General features: G+C 36.8%; 1 protein-coding gene across 1 annotated transcript in view; it reads left to right on the top strand.

Moving 5' to 3' along the window:
• SENP7 (SUMO1/sentrin specific peptidase 7) overlaps window positions 1-18,944 on the top strand; it is a 42,057-nt gene that overhangs the window by 159 nt on the left and 22,954 nt on the right. Inside the window, exons 2-8 of the mRNA XM_009891629.1 lie at window positions 2,367-2,474; window positions 4,799-4,893; window positions 10,555-10,752; window positions 12,378-12,575; window positions 16,509-16,624; window positions 17,375-17,544; window positions 18,559-18,919. Of these exons, the coding sequence (XP_009889931.1) occupies window positions 2,367-2,474; window positions 4,799-4,893; window positions 10,555-10,752; window positions 12,378-12,575; window positions 16,509-16,624; window positions 17,375-17,544; window positions 18,559-18,919 (1,246 nt within the window). The remainder of the gene's footprint in view (window positions 1-2,366; window positions 2,475-4,798; window positions 4,894-10,554; window positions 10,753-12,377; window positions 12,576-16,508; window positions 16,625-17,374; window positions 17,545-18,558; window positions 18,920-18,944) is intronic.

Below are 18,944 nucleotides of genomic sequence, written 5' to 3'. Positions count from 1 at the left end.
AATCACTTTATTCTGGTAACGGTCAATAGTAATGTCTGCTGTTGAACATGTATTAGTATGTGATAAGTTTAACATTTGATTTCACATAAACAGTGTGTTTTCAAGGATAAGAGACATAAGCTAACATCTGAAATATTAAGGGTAATGCTCAAGTAAAGTAGAGCAGCTGAATAATATTTAGTTATCTGCAGAGATATGTTCAGAGACTACTGTCCTACTTATGCTAGTGTTTATTTTTTTCTAAAATACCCCTATTAGCAGTACTTTGTAGCAATGGAAGCACTGGTGAACACAAGTGGTAGGCACAGCAACTGGTTTCATCGGGTAAGGTCTGGACTGTCTAGTGTTCTAGAAATGTCTAGACAGTTCTAGAAATAAGCTGTTTCCAGCACCTTGTTTATGCACTTTCTCTGACCCTTGTTGCTATAGGTGGGAACCTTCAGGTAAGTACTGCTGGTTTAGATGAGGAATCTGCTAAGTGTGTATGCACGTATATGTGTTGAGTTAATCACTTTCTATTAGGGAAAAGCTGAGGCAACTGCATGTGTTGTATTTACCGTAGATACAGACCTCTGTTGGTTACCTCTTCACTTTGTGCTTGTTCTGTAAGTGAGTTGTGGGCGCTGCAAACCGACATCTTCTTAATGAGCGCAAGCATTAGGAAGATATTGTATGGTGAGGTGAAAATTTTGCTGATGAACGTATATTGTGCTTTTCAATCCCTTCCTGTCTGTTCATCTGTCTCTTCCTGTTTTCTGAATCTGACCTTACCTGTTCTCAGTGTTACCTGTTATGTTATTACAGAGGTTATCTGAACCTCTGTAACTTTAAATGTGTATTAAAATTTAAATAAATGTGTTCTTAGGAAGGTTATAACAGAAACCACTAGTGAAGCAGCAGGTGGAATTCTGAAGTAAGAAATTTGTACTTGGCCATTAAGGTGCAGCTCAGAAGAATGCATTCTGATTGATAAAACATGTTTGTAGGCCACTTCTCAAAAAACCCCAACCAACCAAAAAAATCTGATTGCAGACGTTCTTGAATAAGAAAGAGTCTATTTCAATCCTTAAATGTTGATTGAAAAGGTAGGGAGGTACTTGTATTAGAAGTTGTTGCCTGTGCATAATGTTTACATCCTTTATAATTTGAGGAATTTGTTATTAAAGGGATATTTGTTATTACAGCATTTGGCGAGTAGAAGCAGTTTGAGGTACTGTATAGAAATTCAGGTCTCATTGCTAAAAAAAAAATAGGTCTTTGTTTCCAAGTGTAGAGCAGGAATAAGAGCACTCACAATTCAAACCGATGAATTGAAGGATTATCTCACTATGGTACAGTATGCTTCAGTTATGGCCTTTCTGAAGGACTATCTGCAGTTTCTCTGTTAATTATTAAGTTCTTAGCATTGCTCTTCTAGAGTACTTGCTTGTAATTTTGTGTTACAAGGTAGGGCACCTGGCAACTTGCAAATTAAGTTAATAATACACTTGACAGTGGCCATCATATGGAGTAGCTTCAGCTTTTTCCTGGCTGAGGTAGACTCGGTTGTCTGAAAGATGTAAATGTTGCATTCCCTCTCTGATACATTCTGATTTAGTCATATTTGTAGTGTAAGGTTTTGCTTCTCAGCATACCTGGAGAAATTTAGTTTGACCATTTTTGGTTTGAATTTCAACAAATTAACACTATTTTCTACATATTTTTTCTGAATTGGCAAATGCCCACAAATTACTAACTGCTTGATCTTTTAATAATTACTTTCAAAATCCTGGTTCCATTTTTGCAAAGGTTGGCAATTACAATAGCTGATACCATTTTGAGTACATTGTAGTGTATTGATGCTAAATTATCATACCAAAGTACTAATACTATTCTAAGGTATAATTGCTCTTCATCCTGTTTGTGGCTTTGGTTTTTGTTTTTTTTTTTTTTGAGAGCAAACCTGTTTTGACATTCATCATGACATTCAGATATTTTATTTTCTCTTTATCATTCTCTAAGATGAGAAAACTAAACGAGAGTATAAACAAATCAGAGGGAACTAAGAAAATCGTTAAGGGCCACTAGATGGGTTCTCATCTTTTGGGCACATGTTTGCAGTTGTAAAGTTAATGAAATAGGAAGAGCTTTTTCTTGCTTTTTAACACACTTCATATGTTAAAACTAGCTCCTCGTGTGGTATGACACCTGATTTAGGATCAAGCATCAGTGAGGAATGCATTTAAATTAGTCACAGGTCAGTGCTTCCCTTGGAACTTTGTTATTTTGCCTGACAGTTAAGAAAAGTTTGTACACAGCAGTATGTCAGCTCAAAGCACCAGTGGATAATTTAGTTTTATTATGTGTGTAACATCATCTATTTTCAGTTTCGTATACCAAAGAAGAAAACAAACACCAAATCAGAGGATGTTCAAGTTCAGTCCCCTTTGGCAAGGCTCCCAGGCTCCCACCATTGGGACTACCCTTTAAAAGAGGTAAAGAGAAGTTCTTTGCAGTGTAAAGTGCATAGGAGAATGTTATATGGGTTTTTTTGTTCTGTTTTGGAGGCTGGATTTTTTTCAATTTTGAGTGCTGCCTTGTGACCTGTATCTGACCCTGATTGTCTTGAGAAGAGGCAAGTGCGTAGATCTGTAACTGTATACTTGCAGGCAGATTTCAGAAATGGAAGTCTCAGTGCTGTATTGCCAGCCTAAAGTATTAAAAAGGAGAGTTGGTCTTCAGGTGTAGTTTGACATTATCTTTAAAATAATTAATTTAAAGGCAAATATAATTTTTTTTTTCAGTAATTGTCTTCTGATCACTGAACTTTAGATTGTATTCAGGTCACTTACCAAAGTTTTTGTTATGATACGGAAATAAATTTTACATTGAGTTTTCAATTAGTTGTTATTTGTATCCAAGAGCTGAAACTTTAAGAGAAAGTATTAAAAACTGTATGACTTTGACAGAATTTTAGGTGCTAATACGGAAATAACTAATTTCAGTATTACGACTGAAAGACTGCAAGTGTACTTATATGACATTTATCATAAATGAGCATCTTGATAATCTCAGTCACATATAGAACAAGCCGTTGCTTATATAAATCTGTTCCAAATTCAGTAAGCATTTTAAAAATACTGAGTTTTGGAATCATATTTTGCTACTGTTGACTCCTTCAGCTCAGTGTTGAGAGTTTGTTGCTGGTTTTAGTGCTTTCAGTATCATGGGTCTGGATAAATAGGCTGGATAAATCCCCACAGAGGAGTTAAAAAAAAACCTAGTGAGGGAAGTTAGGAATTTTTCTGGACTTACAATAGCAGTGGCAATGTGATCCAGGTCTCCTGGTAGGCCTGGTCATTTGAGCATGCTGTAATACAAACTCACTGCCTGGTTATGTTCCATACTGTTACTCTTAAAGTGAGCAGAACATCCAATTACAGTCAGGTTTTGGAGTTGGAAGTAATGTCTCCTGTGTTACAAGCAGTAGCTTCTTAGGCAGAGCCAGACAGCACTTACGTGGAATTCTTCATGTCTTTCTCTCTGCCTCTATAAAAACAGTGACTAGACTGGGTGAATTGAAAAATCTTTTTTCTTATTATTTTCTGTTTATTGTCTAACTTTCCATTTCTTATTTTTTCTTAGCAGTGTCTATATATTTCAGACTTTTCCGTGTGGTAGAGAGCTTTAACCCCTGACTAGTCTTTATATTCTACTTTACAAGAAAAGATTACTCACAAGGTATCATAATTAGAGGAAATATTACTGTTTTAACCATACAAAGGTCTGTCTTCATTGTAGTTAGTGTTGCCAGAGTTTGCTCCATGTTGTTTGAGAAATTTTGTGCAGCTTTCAGTGATTTGGGCGTATAGGTCTCTAACATGCTTGAAGATCAGTGTGATGAGATGAACTAGATGATGTTTGAAGGCAGGAGGAGGGGAAAGCACCTTCAAGGCAACTTCTTGCTGCCAGCTGTTTTAGTAATGAAGGTATTTTCTGTTACAAAGTTGGCAGCTATGGTAGGGAAAAGATTGATTTGGGATGCACCTTTCAGACTTCACTGAAGTATGTAAAATATGCATGGGCATGAATTTTTCAGATGCCCTTTCCCCCCCTACCCTTAAACAGAAATGAAGATAAGTTTGTCTGCTTTCAGCCTGACTGGCATAATTTTCAAACATCTGTTTGGTTTATTATCTTTTATATTACAAAAAAAGTGAGGAGAGATTAGGAGGAGGTAATGGCAGAGGGAGTTAGGTTTCTGGAATTGCAGAAATAGCTATGTGTGTTGGTGGGAGTTCACTTACTTAATTTGAAAATGCAAGTGCATTCTGGTAAAGTAAGAGAATTTGGAAAAATTGAAGTCTTGCTGCTGTGGGTTTTGCCACCTGCGTACCAAACCTTCAAATTCCTTTTCCTTCTCAAAATTTTATATCTTCGAGTGGAATATAATTTGGTTAAATCCATGGAGTTAAAGAAAGAAGTTATCTTGTCTATTTGTGATTCTGTAAAACAGGCTTAATATTTAAGTCCCTGTTTGGGATAGCCCTCCTTTAAATAGGGAAATAATTGAATTGTCCTGTATTGTCAAATTTCTTTAAGAGAAAAAAGTTGCATTCAAGATCAGGTGATACATGGGTGCCTTAAACCACGCAAATTCATTATTTGCAAAATTGTTGTATATACTCTTTGTGGCTCTGCATTATTTGATCAGTTGTGTTATTTCGAAGTCTGGCATTGTTCCCTTTTTCTAGTGTAATATCCATTATGACATAAATATGTCTATTGGAACCTGCCGATTTTATTTATTTTATTTCAGTGGAACTTAAGTGCCAACAGCAGAAAGCCTTCTACAAAAGGAAAAAGGCAAAAGGACTGCGACAGATGCGGCTCTAATGATGAAGAATCAATTGGGTAAGAAGTCACTTCAAAATTAATTCTTCCCTGTGTATTCAGAGTTTCATAGTCTTTCTTGAAGATGGGTAGCACTGGTGTCTAGCTAATTATTTCTGTCATACAGGGATGGTTTTCAAGCTGTTTGGTAGCCCACCTTCAAAGAATCCCGTTTCAGTGATTTAGTGGCATTGTGAATTTTGAAGCAACCATAACTTTTTCTTTGTTTTAACACACAATGTCAGAATGGGAATGCAACACTTACTAGAGGAATTACTGCTTGTTGACCTGCTTGGAACCCTGAAATGTGTTCGTTACTCTCTAAGTGTAAATTATCACTCTAGCCCTAGATTTTTTTAGGTATTTAAGAAGTTTCCCAGATTCTTTTGCTTGTCACTTTTTGCTCTGTAGTCCACAGTCATTAACCTGGCTTTATCAACTCTTAAAAACAACAACAAAAAAACCCCCACTCAAGCAATACGATGGATTGGTAGGTGAAGACAGTAAAAAAAAAAAAAAACAAAAACAAAAACAAAAAAAAAAAACACTAGAGGCTTTTCATCTCTATGTTATAGTCAAGACACCTGAGTAGATAAGACTGCCAATGTGCTGCTTCTTTATGCTCTGTAGTTAAGAGCAAGTACCTTGGTTTCTTTGAGATTATGGCAAATTGTTTGAATAATCTTCTGTGAAGCTGTCAGTTAGATAATTGTTTAGGCAAGAAAATTTTGCAGCTGTAAGTACCATAGTTGACAAATGGAAATGAAAATATAGAATTAGATTCATTGACAGCAGCTAGGAAGCATATGGACTTCATGATGAAATAAATTATATTTATCTTAATGAAGCAATTGTTATTCCACAACTCATTTAAATCTAAAAAAATAAGACTGCATTCTCTGCCCCATTTTCTGACTGGAACTTAACTTGATCATAAGTGATTTCTTGTCAGGAGGGGCTGTTAAAAACAAAGTGCACAGGTAATGAAAATGCTTGATGACAGCTGGTGATTTTGACACCGAATTCGGTGGTTTTGTGACCTATGAATAGCCATCTTTTTGCCTGGAATTTATATTCAGACTGCTTCAAACTGTTTCATAAGTTCAGCTCTTCCTTGCAAGATTCTGAATTTATTTTTCATACCTCCACAGAGGCATAGCTGTCAGTTTACCTGTAGTTACCTCAAAACGCTTCTCTCAGTAATATTAACTGAGGGAGCGGCTCACAGGCTCAACCTGGCAGAATTTAAAAGCAATGTTAATTGCAGTATCCTGAGGTTTAATTACGCTGTGAAATGATTGATGTCTGATATGAATCTCTAAAGGTCTTTCAATGTTGAGGAGCTTTAAGAAAAGAAAAGCTACCTTTGGATTTGTTACATATGTTATTTTTCTGTTACATATGTTAGTTTTGATATGTGGGAGGCTTTCAAGTAGCATTTGTAGGTGTTCCATCACTTTTACCAAAATTCTTACCAGTGCATTAGTAAGAAACTATTTAGACTGTAAAGGGACAGTAAATATTCAGATATTGAACTTACACATTTTTCACTTCCTCAAAAAAAGATGTGTGTCTAGACACTACTTGGAGGTTCTCTGTGAAATAAACTTAGTATACTGTCTGCAATAAAGCTTGGTTTAAGTATTTCATTTGAGTATCTGGTGTTTCTCAATCAAAATCAAAACACTGACCTCATTGCATAATAAGTAGAAAGAGCACACAGGTTCTAAAGAGGTGGTGTTCGTTCAGCAAAAGTCTGAGAACTGACAGAAGTCAGAAGTGGTATGCTGAGAATATTTCTAATGCCAAAGTTTCTCTGCTCCTTCTTTCCAATGAGAAATTTTTCATTTGCATTGAAAAGCAGAAAAAAGGTCTTAATGACAAACTTCTTTTAGTTCCTGATGTTTTAAAAAGTCACCTTTATTGATAGGAGCTAATCTCAAATATTTAGGGAGGCATATTTCATATAAAGTGTTGCTTGAGCATTGTTATTGCCATTTAATTTTAGTCAGAAAAGACAAAGTGGATGTATTAGACCAAACCCACCTTCACTTGAGTTTTTAACTGAAGTTCTGGATTACAAAATTTGGTATTTGATGGCTTCTGTTGGTGCTGCTGTGATGTGAGACCATGGGGGCGGGAAGCAACAACCACAACTACTCTCACTAAAACACCTCTGCTCGTGGCCTTGTGAAAGGTCACTGTCAGGTGATTTGTTTGTGATCCCAGACAGGGCTCTCAGGGCAGGTTAGTTCCCTCTAGTTAGTTCCTTCTTATGTGCTGGAGGTCTTTTACACATTCCTATGATTGTGTCACGAAACAGGTAAGAACTGTCATGAAATATGAATAGTTCAATTTATTAGTGTCACTGCAGAAAGTTAGGTATGGTATTTATGTAATTGGTCAATGTTTTGTATCCCACTTACGAAACTTTTATTGTTGAAGTGGATAGCACTATTTCAAGGGTAACTATCACCACCTGGAAATAAGGCTTAGAGGCATCCATTTACTTCAGCTGTATTACTTCTGCATTCTCCCAAGAGCAAAATAGAGGGAAATAACAACAACCAAAAAGAAACAAAGTAGAATGGTTTGGGTTGGAAGGGACCCTAAAGATCATCTAGCTCATGCGCCCTGCCGTGAGCAGGGACACCTTCCAGTAGATCAGGCTGCTCAAAGCCCCATCCAACCTGGCTTTGAGCACCTCCAGGAATGGGGCCTCCACAACTTCCCTGGGCAACCTGTTCCAGTGTCTTGGCACCCTCAGAGTAAAGAATTTCTTCCTAATATCTATTCTAAATCTACCCTCTCTCAGTTTAAAACTGTTACCCCTCATCCTGTTGCTACACTCCTTGATAAAGAGTCCCTCTCCACCTTTTCTGTAGGCCCCCCCTTAAGTACTGGAAAGCTTCTATAAGGTCTCCCTGGAGCCTGTCTCACAGCCTGTCTTCGTAGGAGAGGTGCTCCAGCCCTCTGATCATGATTACATACTGGTTCCCTGTGCCCTGACAAGCACATTTTGACAGTAATAAATTCTGGCAAAGCAAGGATATTAGTAGTGATGTTCATGTTTGCTGTTAAAACATTGACTTCTAATCAGTTGATGAAAGGTCAGGGCCTTGAAGCAGGAGGAAGACAGACAAAGGCTTTCTTCTCAACAGGTTGTAATTGGTGAATGTGGCAATTGGAGTTTCCCATTAATGATGGTGTATCATGTTGTTGCTTTGCTTTGCTTTATTCTGTAAACCTAGGACAGGTGTTCAGCTTTTATGGGACCAGATAGGCATACCCTCCCATGGTATGTAGCATCCCACTGTCAAAATGTTTATTTCCCAAAACTTGAGTTTACTAGTAGAAGAGTGCTGGTATGAAGACATTGGCGTAGACAATTAATAATTTACTCCAAAAGGAGTTTGTAGCCTCCAGGTCTCATTTGATCGTGCTCTGTAATACAAATTTGAAAAAAATGGGAGCCAGTGGTTACACCACTGGTGTGTACACAAATACAATAATTGGGGACGGAACTGCATCTAGCAGCTCTGACAATTGAGTGAAGTAGAGGTCAGACATTTTCCTTAAAGGGGTACAAACATTGAGTAGCTTTTGGTCCTATGCATTGTAAGGTTGGATAATCCTTTTTTGCCTGTGAAAAGTGATTTGAGACTCTCTAAGGAGCAGCTAACAACATTTTTCATAATACACATTTTTTTGTTTGTTCCATCCTTACATGTGTAAGTATGTTTTCATTACCTTTGCTTGTATATTTTTTTTCTCTTTTGTGGAGGTAGAGAAGAGGGTGTATGGTAGGTGTTTGCTTTAGAAACAAAAATAATTGCCTTTGGTTTTCCTTCACCAAGATGCCTCCAGTCTTACTATTGTGCAGGTTACTTGCTGGGTCTGCAGGTGGGACTTGCTTTTAATGCATACTTTGCTTGCTTTTTTCCTGCTTGACATTAACTTTTATCTTTTGAAATGTCTTTTGCATGACTTGCTCAGTTTATTCTGTGGTCAATTTAACATGTAATTTAGGGATGTGTATTGCTAACCATCATTGACAAATATACAGGCTGTCTTAAGTGTAGATGTTTTTCCTGAATCTATTTTACGCACAGTCTTAATGACATGAATTTTCAAGAAATGCTACCAGATGCCATTCCCCCTTTGGAAAAGGGAGCCACTGTACAGCTCTGAAGATTGGGTCATAACCAGCTGTCCTATCAAGATCTTCAGTCAACACTGGTGGCACATAAGAAGTAATGCCTTAGCCTGGCACTGAAATCTTTAAGAATAGCCAAATGTATAATGTTTTCTTCCTTGTTTGTTGAAAGTTCCCCTCCTTTGCACAGGCTTCCAATGCAAAGCTAGTTGCACGGGTGTGTGCATACTGTAAATTTTAAGATCATTTTTGCAAAGATACTTGCTTAAAATGTATAAACCCCATTTAAATCAAGGGAGTGGGGGAAAGTACCTTCACCTGAACTTAGTTACTTATCTTTGAATGCAAGCCATTTCGGTTTATTGTCCATTGTCTAGACAGTGGTCTCCAACGTGTGATGTGTGCAAGACAATCCACTGGGGTGCAGGAAGGAAATATTTTTTTTTACGATTTTTAATTGCAATAAAGATTAAATATTTATTTTATCCTTTAAAAAAATTCTATTTGTGTGTTTTATAATGTACGTAATATTACTACATTAGTACATATATAAATTATAACTAAATAAACATGTTAAGGGTGCGTGCTCAAAATACTTTTACTGATAGGGATGCATGATAAAAAAAGTTTGGAGATCACTGGTCCAGGAAACGCATAGCAGCTCTAGGAGAAAGCAGCTCATTTCCTACCCATTATGGCATTCAGTGATGCAGAGATCGAAAAAGATTGACCGGTGTTCATAGCTTATATGCAGGTTCTCCAAGCTGTGCTTAGCAATCTTACTGTCTTTTCAAGTTCAGTGAGGGGTCGTGTGTCTTGTTAATATGGTAAGTAACCAGGGAACAGTAATCTTAACAGGCAGCAACTACTGAAAGAGCGAAATAGGAGGATTATGTGAAATGTCTTCCCCAAATTCCACGTTTCACTAGCATGGTAGTTCCAAATCTTTTTTTAGGTTCAAGCATATCTGTTCTTCAGCAGTTTTCATGCCATACCTATATCTGTTTACCATTAGATATCATGTAACTACGCTGTTGATTCCCCCCCTCCCCCCCAAGATCATAGTCTAATTTATGATATGGGAACCAATAACATTTATTGTTCTAAAATAAGATGCCACAAATATGAGTGCTTGTTTTCATATCCTGCAAATATGAAGTGTACACTTTCAGAATAGTTTGTAAGGCTATAGTGACATCACTTCCAACATTTTGCAATAAAAAGATGCACCGACATTTCCATGCTTCTGCATTGAAAGTTTACCTCTTCAGAATCATATATGGATGTATTAGTTATTGATGTCGGAAGAATAAGCCTTCAAAGGCTGCCATGATCGAGAGATGTGTTTGTGATTCCTCTTCTCCAAAGAGAACTGCTTTGTAAATTGTCAGGGAAGTGAACTTAATTCTACTTAAAATAGTAGGTATGGTGCAGAGACCGTAACTCATAGAAAAGCTTTGTTGAATTCATGTGACTTAAAAAGTTCTTGGCACCCTATTATTAATTTATTATTATATGTATGGCAGGCAACCCAAAGTTATCTTGACGAATGTCCTGAGGACGAAAATAGGAAGAAAATACACACAGGCGCAACTTAAAACTGGTGCTAATTTTTCTGATGCTGGCAAGCTGCAGTCAGATCAACCACCCTCATCATCTGCTGCCAGCCTAACGATATGGCATATTTTAAACCCTACACTCCAAAGCCTTTTTCTGTCTAAAAGGTACGTTGTCTTCACCTCATGTCACTAAACAAAATAATTTTACTTTCAATTGTTTTTTTCATGAGAAAGTATTCTTTGTTGTGCCACAGCTGTCGTCTTCATGAGCTATATTCTCATGTCATCTGACATGATGGAATTCCCTTGTACCTGCTTCCTTTTGATAATCATTGAGAGAGATGGTGCCAGGTACACTGTGGTGGGTTTTCTGATCAGATGGCTTCTAGATGGTCCTGTACTAACAAGACCACTTAATTCTCATTCAGCCATTGATCTCTCAAAATGTTTGGATTTTTTCATTCTTGTGAAAAGAACAGTACGCTTGCATTTAACTGCCCTCTTTTCTCAGAGAAGGTATCAGGGTGTATTTTCACTGTTACTGTTTCAGAGTACTCATGAAAATATGAGAACTGTCATAAAGGGTCGGAAGAAAAGCATATCAAGTCCAGTATCTTTGTCCCACTGCATGCAATGATCAATTGGAGATACCCAGGGAAGAGTATGGCTAAAAAGAATGATTTTTTTCACCGAGTTTTATCTCGGAGTTCCTGATGTTTAGGGACTTCCTTTATTGGAGGTTACATCCAAACTACAGTATTCTTCTGTATCAGATGTTTCCTCTAAATCATGTCCTCATTGCTTATCACCTGTGTGCCTCTGCAACATCTTGTCTGTAAGGTAGTCTCCTGATTAAAAGCAAATTTACATCTTGGTGCAGGAGATCTGAGTGCTCCCCAGACATCATGCTGTTTGTGCTGGAGCATGCTTTGTAGATGAATACGGACAACAGGAGAATTATGTAGTCCATACCAAAAAGACAATGTTGTTCACAGCAGTTTCAGAAAAGGCCGTGACGTTACATCCTAATCCAAAATAAATTGTAATGGAAGTGGTAGGATTTAAATCCCAGCTCAAGAAACTAAGTGGGTAAATCAAGGGCTATACAACAAGCTGGCTGCAGTGGCATTGTATGAAGTAAGTTGTGCTGCACTTACACATCTGTGCTCAAGTTGGCATTTGCATCTTCATATTTCTGGTTAGCTTATTATTGATGCTTTTCTCTTCTAACACTTGCAGATATTTCTCTGTGTTTTTCTGAACCTTGTTACTGCTACTTTGTAGAATGCTTCCTGCAAGTTGAGGAGGGGAACAAAATCTAATGCTACCTTTTGGGGTGTGCACTACTTTTCTACCTGTTGACTAAGTGCTTAGGAAAATTCAGTCTGTTTTACTGGAGGCATCTTGTTCACAGGAATATCACGATTGTTTGCTCCATAGTTCTGAGAAATGTGTACAGATACAATGTTTACAGCTCTTTAGAGATAAACAGTTACCAGTTTTTAAACAATTCTTAGAAGATGTGTTAGAGGCAACGTAGTGTGAATTGTGCCTGATTAAGGTGAAATTATATGGCTAGCATTTTTTACCCTGGTCTTTTGTTGCTTTTTTGTGTTTATCTGCTTACCCTGGATTTTAAGTTCCTTAGCGGGCTTTTGGTTTGTCTCTAAGGGACTGAAAGTAACGATGTTTGGTGATTATCAAGCCTCTAAGATAGGTGAATTTAACAAGAAGTTTCTTTCTCTAGATTTCAGTGCAGTATTTATGATTTACTGTTATATATATGGCAGGCAACCCAAAGTTATCTTGACGAATGTCCTGAGGACGAAAATTGGAAGAAAATACATAGACAGCCACGTAATAATTGATGCAGATTTATCTGATGCTGACAAATTACAATCGGGTCAACTATCCTCATCATCTGTTGCCAGCCTACAGACATGTCAAATATTAAGTTCTCCTCATGAAAGTTCTTTTCTGTCTGAAAGGTATGTTACTCACTGCTGATTTTGCCAGTCTTCCTGAAATTACATAACTTCATAATGGAAAAGAATTTTCCTGAAACAATTCTTGTTATATTCTTGTCTTGAAGCAGGAGATCAATTTCCTGAGTGCAAACCAACATACTGGTCCAACAAGCCATTTTAACATTGTGTTTATTCTGATTTGCTGTACCTGATGCTAATGGACTACTTTTCTTTCATGAAAGGAATTTCCATTTACAATAAATGAGTGTTTTGAGTTGTGAAGATGGCCATGTAATTCAAATGCATTTAAGTTGGTTTTGTGTCCAGAACCAAAATCATGCTTTCCTGTTGCTGTTAATGATTTCAAGTAACTTCTTTTGCAAAATTTCTCCAAATTCCGCTCTGTGATAGTTCATTTCTTTATGCATTAATTCACCAGTGTTCTCAATCCCAACAGAGTGCCATTGTTTAAAGGCTGTGCGTGTGTCCTCTCATTGCTTAACATCTACTTTTCCTCTTTTCTTCCTATGTTTAGGTTGACCGAGCAACACAGTAATGTTTGACATATAAAACTAGCGGAAATCAGTTATTATAATTACGTAACGTTTGTTTTGGTCTAAGATGGCAGTTAGATTCAGAGTAAGCTGTTTCCTCTTGTCTTTTATGGCTGCCTCTTTACTTAACAGCAAAGTATCCACAGGAACAAATAGCAAGAAATTTGGGAGAATTAAATAGAGGAAGGAAGAGAAGAATGATTTGTGAGGGCAGGAATAATCAACGGTTCTCAGGTTAAAGAAATCTTAAAAATTCTTGAGAAAAGTCAGTCATATTCCTCATTCTGATATATGAACATCTTTGAGAACCTGAATTAGTAAGAATTCCTTTCTCTTTTTCTGTGTGTGTGGGGGGGAAATGCCCATTGCTTCTTAAATTAATCTAATGAAGCTGCAATTTAAATGAGGGATTTAGAACAGTTTATTAGACTGTATCATTTTAGAAGTTTTACATTTGTTGCTAATAAATAGTTTTCCATAACTTCAGGCTGACTAGAGTTTCAGGAGTATGTTTGGATTGTTGGGGGTTTTTTTTTTGTGTTACTACAAAATCTTTAAGATCTATAATTTTTAGTATCTGATTTTTGAACTTGTTATTGTTTTGGATGATGGGAAGTAGTGGGTTCATAGAGAGGAAAACATGAACACTTGTATGTAACTCTAAATCTGAGGAACTATCTTGCACATTTTTTCAAGCTCTTATTTGAAGGGCAGCGGTTGAGTTTTATGTTAAGCTCAAGAATGGTTTGAACTAGTCAGGTTTTTTCAGTAGTTGGTGTACTCAACTTGCATTAGATTTGGAGTGGTTCATTACTTGAAGGATTAATTTTCCGTTCCTGTGATATGCTTTTCTAATGTATTAAGTAAAAGGCTTGTTATTAGCAGGAACTAACATTAGGAGTATTTTGCACCTCTCCCCACTGACCACCCTGTTAATGCAAGTTGTAATAGATATTGCATATGAAATGGAGAATTTAGAAATTATTTCAACACAGGTGTGGTTTGATCCTGGTCACTTCTCTGTTACTGAGGTCTGTGCATAAGATACACTTGGCACTGATTCTTTTGGGGTCTTGTCTTTCAGAGGAGAGTAAAAGCTCACCCTTGTAATGGTTATGCATATATATGCGCATCACCATATAGAGACTCTTTTGTATTGTCAGAGTAGCCAGAATGCATGCTCTGTTTTACTGAAAATTGTGCCAGTTTTGTGCTATGGAAATTTCAGATTAAGTCAAAGAATTGTGTGTGATCAGAACAGGGTGGTAATAAGTTAACCTTTCTTTATCGGCTAGAATTTGCTGCAAGTTCCCTGTTTCCTTTCTTGCTTTTGGTGTTACAGAATCGGTGGATTTTGTATTGCTTGTTCACTGCAAGCCAACATGAAATGCATTTGCTTAAGTCACCACTGACCTATCAGTATAACTAATGAATTTGAGGTAGGTCTTAAGCGTAAAGAAACTTAAGGTTTCAAAGTGTGTTTCGTACTTGTTTCTCATGGCTGTTGAGAGCACTTCAGTATATACTGCCATAGCTTCTTAGTTTATGCATATATCTAAGAGGTGCATTTTAAACCGAGTTACAAAGATTGGAAGTGAAAATAAAATGTGCAGAATTTGTGCATAGAGTAATTATGTTTAGGGAAGTCAATTAGCTGAAGTATTACTATTGAAATGTTTCCTGTTGTTGAAATACCAGAACTGTGATGTTCGTGTAAGAAAAATGCTAAAAACCACTTAATGGTTTAGTATGGTCTTTCAAGACAGTCAGATCTATATAGCTGTTATGCATACAAATATTTAAGTTGAGAGAGAGATGTAGGTACCAAAATCAAGTGTTCTGTAGTGAGGTTATTCCAGAACTAGAGCTGCCTGATCTATGGAAGACTCTTGTCTTGTTCAATATACAGAATGAATAACAGTGCTTACCAAACACTTTTTCTGTATTATGGTCATGATTCTTTGTGAATGGAAAGATAATCAGTAATTTCTCTATGGTGCTTATATACTGTTCATTACTGTAGTATCAGAGCACTCTGGCAGTCTTTATTTGTCTTTACAGTATTCCCAAAGGGCAGTGATAGTCTAATCTACAGATACGGTACTGAAGAATAGGTGCCTCTTCAGAAAGTGTCCCAACAGTTTTGGCTATCTAGTTAGATGTGTCAAGAATGTCTTTCCCATGGTTAGTGATTTTCGTTATGGGTCTAGGCTCAGCTGCCAGTGATTTCAGTCATTGCGATGATGGCTTAGCTCTTTGCAAATTGGAGACTGCAATGTTCTGAGTTAGGCACTTTATAAAACAATGAATGCAAAATCACTTTGGATTAAGTGAGGTGACAAAAGGAGGAATGGAACAGATTTCCAGAGCAGCAGTAAATTGCTTTATCTGTGAAATATTCTTTATTTTCTTTTTATTTTCCAACTCTCACAGAAAATAAAGCAGAGGTCATGAAGGTTAGTTTCTTTTATCTTGTAGCCCTGATAAATTTTCACAAGAAAAGTCTTGCGTACTGAATGTAATTAAGTTCATGTGACAAAATCCCACATGAACATATAACTAAATGTTATCCTAATGCATACACTAGAAACCAAAATACAGTTATGTAGACTTTTGTCAGCTGTAACTAGCTTCTAGAGAAGTTGAGAGTATGCTTACAAGATCAGACCTCAAATGTGAGGATGTCATATTGTTCAGTCTATCAGTACTTCCTGAATATATTCTCCTATTTATAAAAAAGCTAATAAAATTAAAAAAAAAACTTAATTACTTTCTTGCATGTCATTCTTTTTAGAATGAAACTACAAACTCAGCGGAACACCTGTAGGTTGCCTAGTTTCTCATCCTTTTCTGTTTTTTTTCTGTTTCTTCCTCATTCACGTCCTGTCCCCCCCACCGCCTTCAAAATTACTGTCTCAGGCCCTTTTGAGCAGAAATTTCTATTTCAAATCTTTTCTCATTGCAGGAACTTACTCAGTGGATTCTATTAGCAATTCTAAATCTAAGTTAAAAATATACTACATTGCCTCATTCCCAATGCATTCATGACAAAGGCAAGGGCACACTAAACTGACTGTTGTTCTCTCTCTTTTTTTTTTTTCTTGTTAAGTGTTCTTGCTGCAGTCATGCTTTACAGCAAAATAATATTTCAGTGTCTGATGTCAAGCATGTCAGACTTTCATTCTTTGCACCTTTCAAAAGCATGTGTTTCATTAACAACAATTAAGTATCTGTGTATTTCTGTAACGGAAACTGAATTAGTTTGTGTTTCATTTGCCAAGCTTCCCATGCTTACCAGAGAGGCAGAAGTTTGTGATCTAACCAACTCTTGTTTCTGTTGGGATTTTTAATCAGTATTCTTTCAAAATTAAAGATAAGTCATAGTTAATATTCTTTACAGGTCTGAGCATTGTCTGAGAAAGGCAGATGATGATCTGTGTAAATTGACCAAGGCTTCGAAGGAACCAGAAAAAAATAATGTCTTCACTGCTAGAAGACGGGAGCTGCAGAAGAAAGGTTTGTAGTGAGCAATAATCTGGCATTTAAATATGAATTTTGGAGAGTGTTGGGAAATTTTCTTAAGTCTAGTATTATGAGGAGAGCACAGAAATAAAATAGGTGTTGCATGCAGTGTATGTGTTTCCTCAAAATGCATTTTTTTTACAGATAATGGTAAAATATATCAAATAGCTTTTTTCAAACAGGAATAAAGCTATGGTTAATCAGATCTGTGGAAGAAAAACTGAGGGAAGCCTCACTGCACCATTTTAATCCTGATTTTATAGAAAGTCTTATAGTCAAGAATGTAATACATTAAGAATGCTCAAATGGCTTGTGAAGCCTGCTAAAATGTTTATGCTATATGACAATATTTGTATTTACTGCTGAAAAATGATGAGCTCTATGCTGAGTCTCCAGAGAGAACATACTATCTTTTTAATACTGGTAAGTAATATTTCCAGATTAGAACAGGAAATGGAGAGTACTGCATGCAGCAGAAGATAAAAGAAGGAATGTGGAGTACGGAGTGCTAATTCTTACTTGGAAAGGAGCTATGAATTTTGTTAACTTAATTATCGTGCAATAATAGTCTTTCCTTAATTATTTTACAGAATATATTTTGGCAGCCACACACAATTAAAAAAGGAAAGAACTATCATGGAAGGTATCTGCTTCCATGCATTTTATGTAAGACATAACAGCTATGAAGAAATACAAAGGTTTTTAACGATAACTCACTAAATCACTTTGTTTTTACTGACACAGAAAACAAGAACTATGATGAACTGGAAAAGAGGAGCAGAAACATGAACAGCACCAATTTTAGTCAGAAGGAATCAGGCTCTTTTGATTCTGAGAAAAGGAAAAGAAGATCTAGTAGCCATATTTCTGATGATTGTAATGCACACATTCCAGAAAAATCACTTCTACTGTCTGTAAGTTGTACTTAATTTTAATGTATGTGTTTGTGTAGACACATGCACACACACTTCAGTAGCAGCAACAGCAACATCCAAAATAAAAGAATTATACTACTAAGTAGTGTGTCTAGAGGTACTGTTGTACCTGTTGAGGGAACGTAGTTCAGAGGTGCATCAAGAAGAGTGAGTATATGTACTTCTGTCCACAACATCAGAATATGATTGTTGTAGCAGAAAGTTTGTGAGAGATGAATGACGGCGTTTCCTTCAGACAGGAGCATGGAGTAAACCAGTTTTGGAAATAAGGCATCTAGCTACCTTAGTGAAGCTTCTTTCATAGATGGTATAGAACTAATTAGGGACTCCGATACAAAATTTACAAAGTATACCTGGGGTTATTTAAATCTTGCAGCTGTCATCTTTCTCCCACCTCCTCAGTCTATTGTACCCTTCCCTAAAGTTTTATCTGTCATTAAGATTTGGAAAAAAAAAAAAAAAAAGGAAAAAAACCTGAGAGAATCAGCCGGTCAAGTACAAACTGATATATATTCAAGCATTTGAATCCAATAAAGGCATCTCTTTAACCTTCTGATTAAAACCCCACAGAACTGGGTAGTTGCTGAGTCCTGTTCACTTAGTTGACCAAGCCACGCATTTGCAAAGTAATGAACATCACTGGTGCTTGGTCTTTCAGTGTTGGACAGTGAGACAGCTGCTAAAAAATCAGAAATAGTTTCTTGTTCAGTATGAACAGGGGTCATAGTGGGCTTTTAAAAGGTTGCCCCTCATACCTTTTTGTAATAACCTTTGGAATATGAGGAGGGAGAAATTAACCTGACTTGAGCTCTAAATACAGCTGCATTGAACTCTGATTGTTTTGTCTATTACATAGCTAGGTCTCAGTGATCACGGATCTGAACCATCATAGAAATGTCAATAATAAATGTATAATAATAAATAATAAATGTCAAGAAAATAATAAATGTCAAGAAATAAATGTATATCCTGTTTCTGATTCCTGTTTTGTAGAAAGAGCAAAGATTGAGTTCAACTCAGTCTCCTGGCTGCAGAACACCCCGTGAGGATGGACAAAGTTGCAGATCTAATACAATTCTGGTGCCATATTGTATTCTGCAGCCATTAGAGAGAGACTATAAAGACACTGCCACCCACAACCACTTAAGGCCTGCTCACAGCTGCACAGAGGAACCTGGCTCAGCATCTCCTCCCAGAAATTTGTCAGAGAATCAGCTCTCTGTCACCAGTGAGGATGTGATTTCACCACGAGTTAGTACCATCAGGAAATTAAAGATGGACACATCACAGTATCTGAGCAAGCTGCGGAACAGAATCTGCAGGGGTAATCGGCAACTTGTTTCGGTTGACCCAAGTATGTACTGTATCTGTGCTGCTGA

This window comes from Charadrius vociferus, unplaced genomic scaffold, assembly GCF_000708025.1.
Source record: "Charadrius vociferus isolate BGI_N301 unplaced genomic scaffold, ASM70802v2 scaffold329, whole genome shotgun sequence".
Taxonomy (NCBI): domain Eukaryota; kingdom Metazoa; phylum Chordata; class Aves; order Charadriiformes; family Charadriidae; genus Charadrius; species Charadrius vociferus.
The sequence above is the reverse complement of the archived record's forward strand: the minus strand, read 5'-3'. Positions and strand labels throughout refer to the sequence as shown.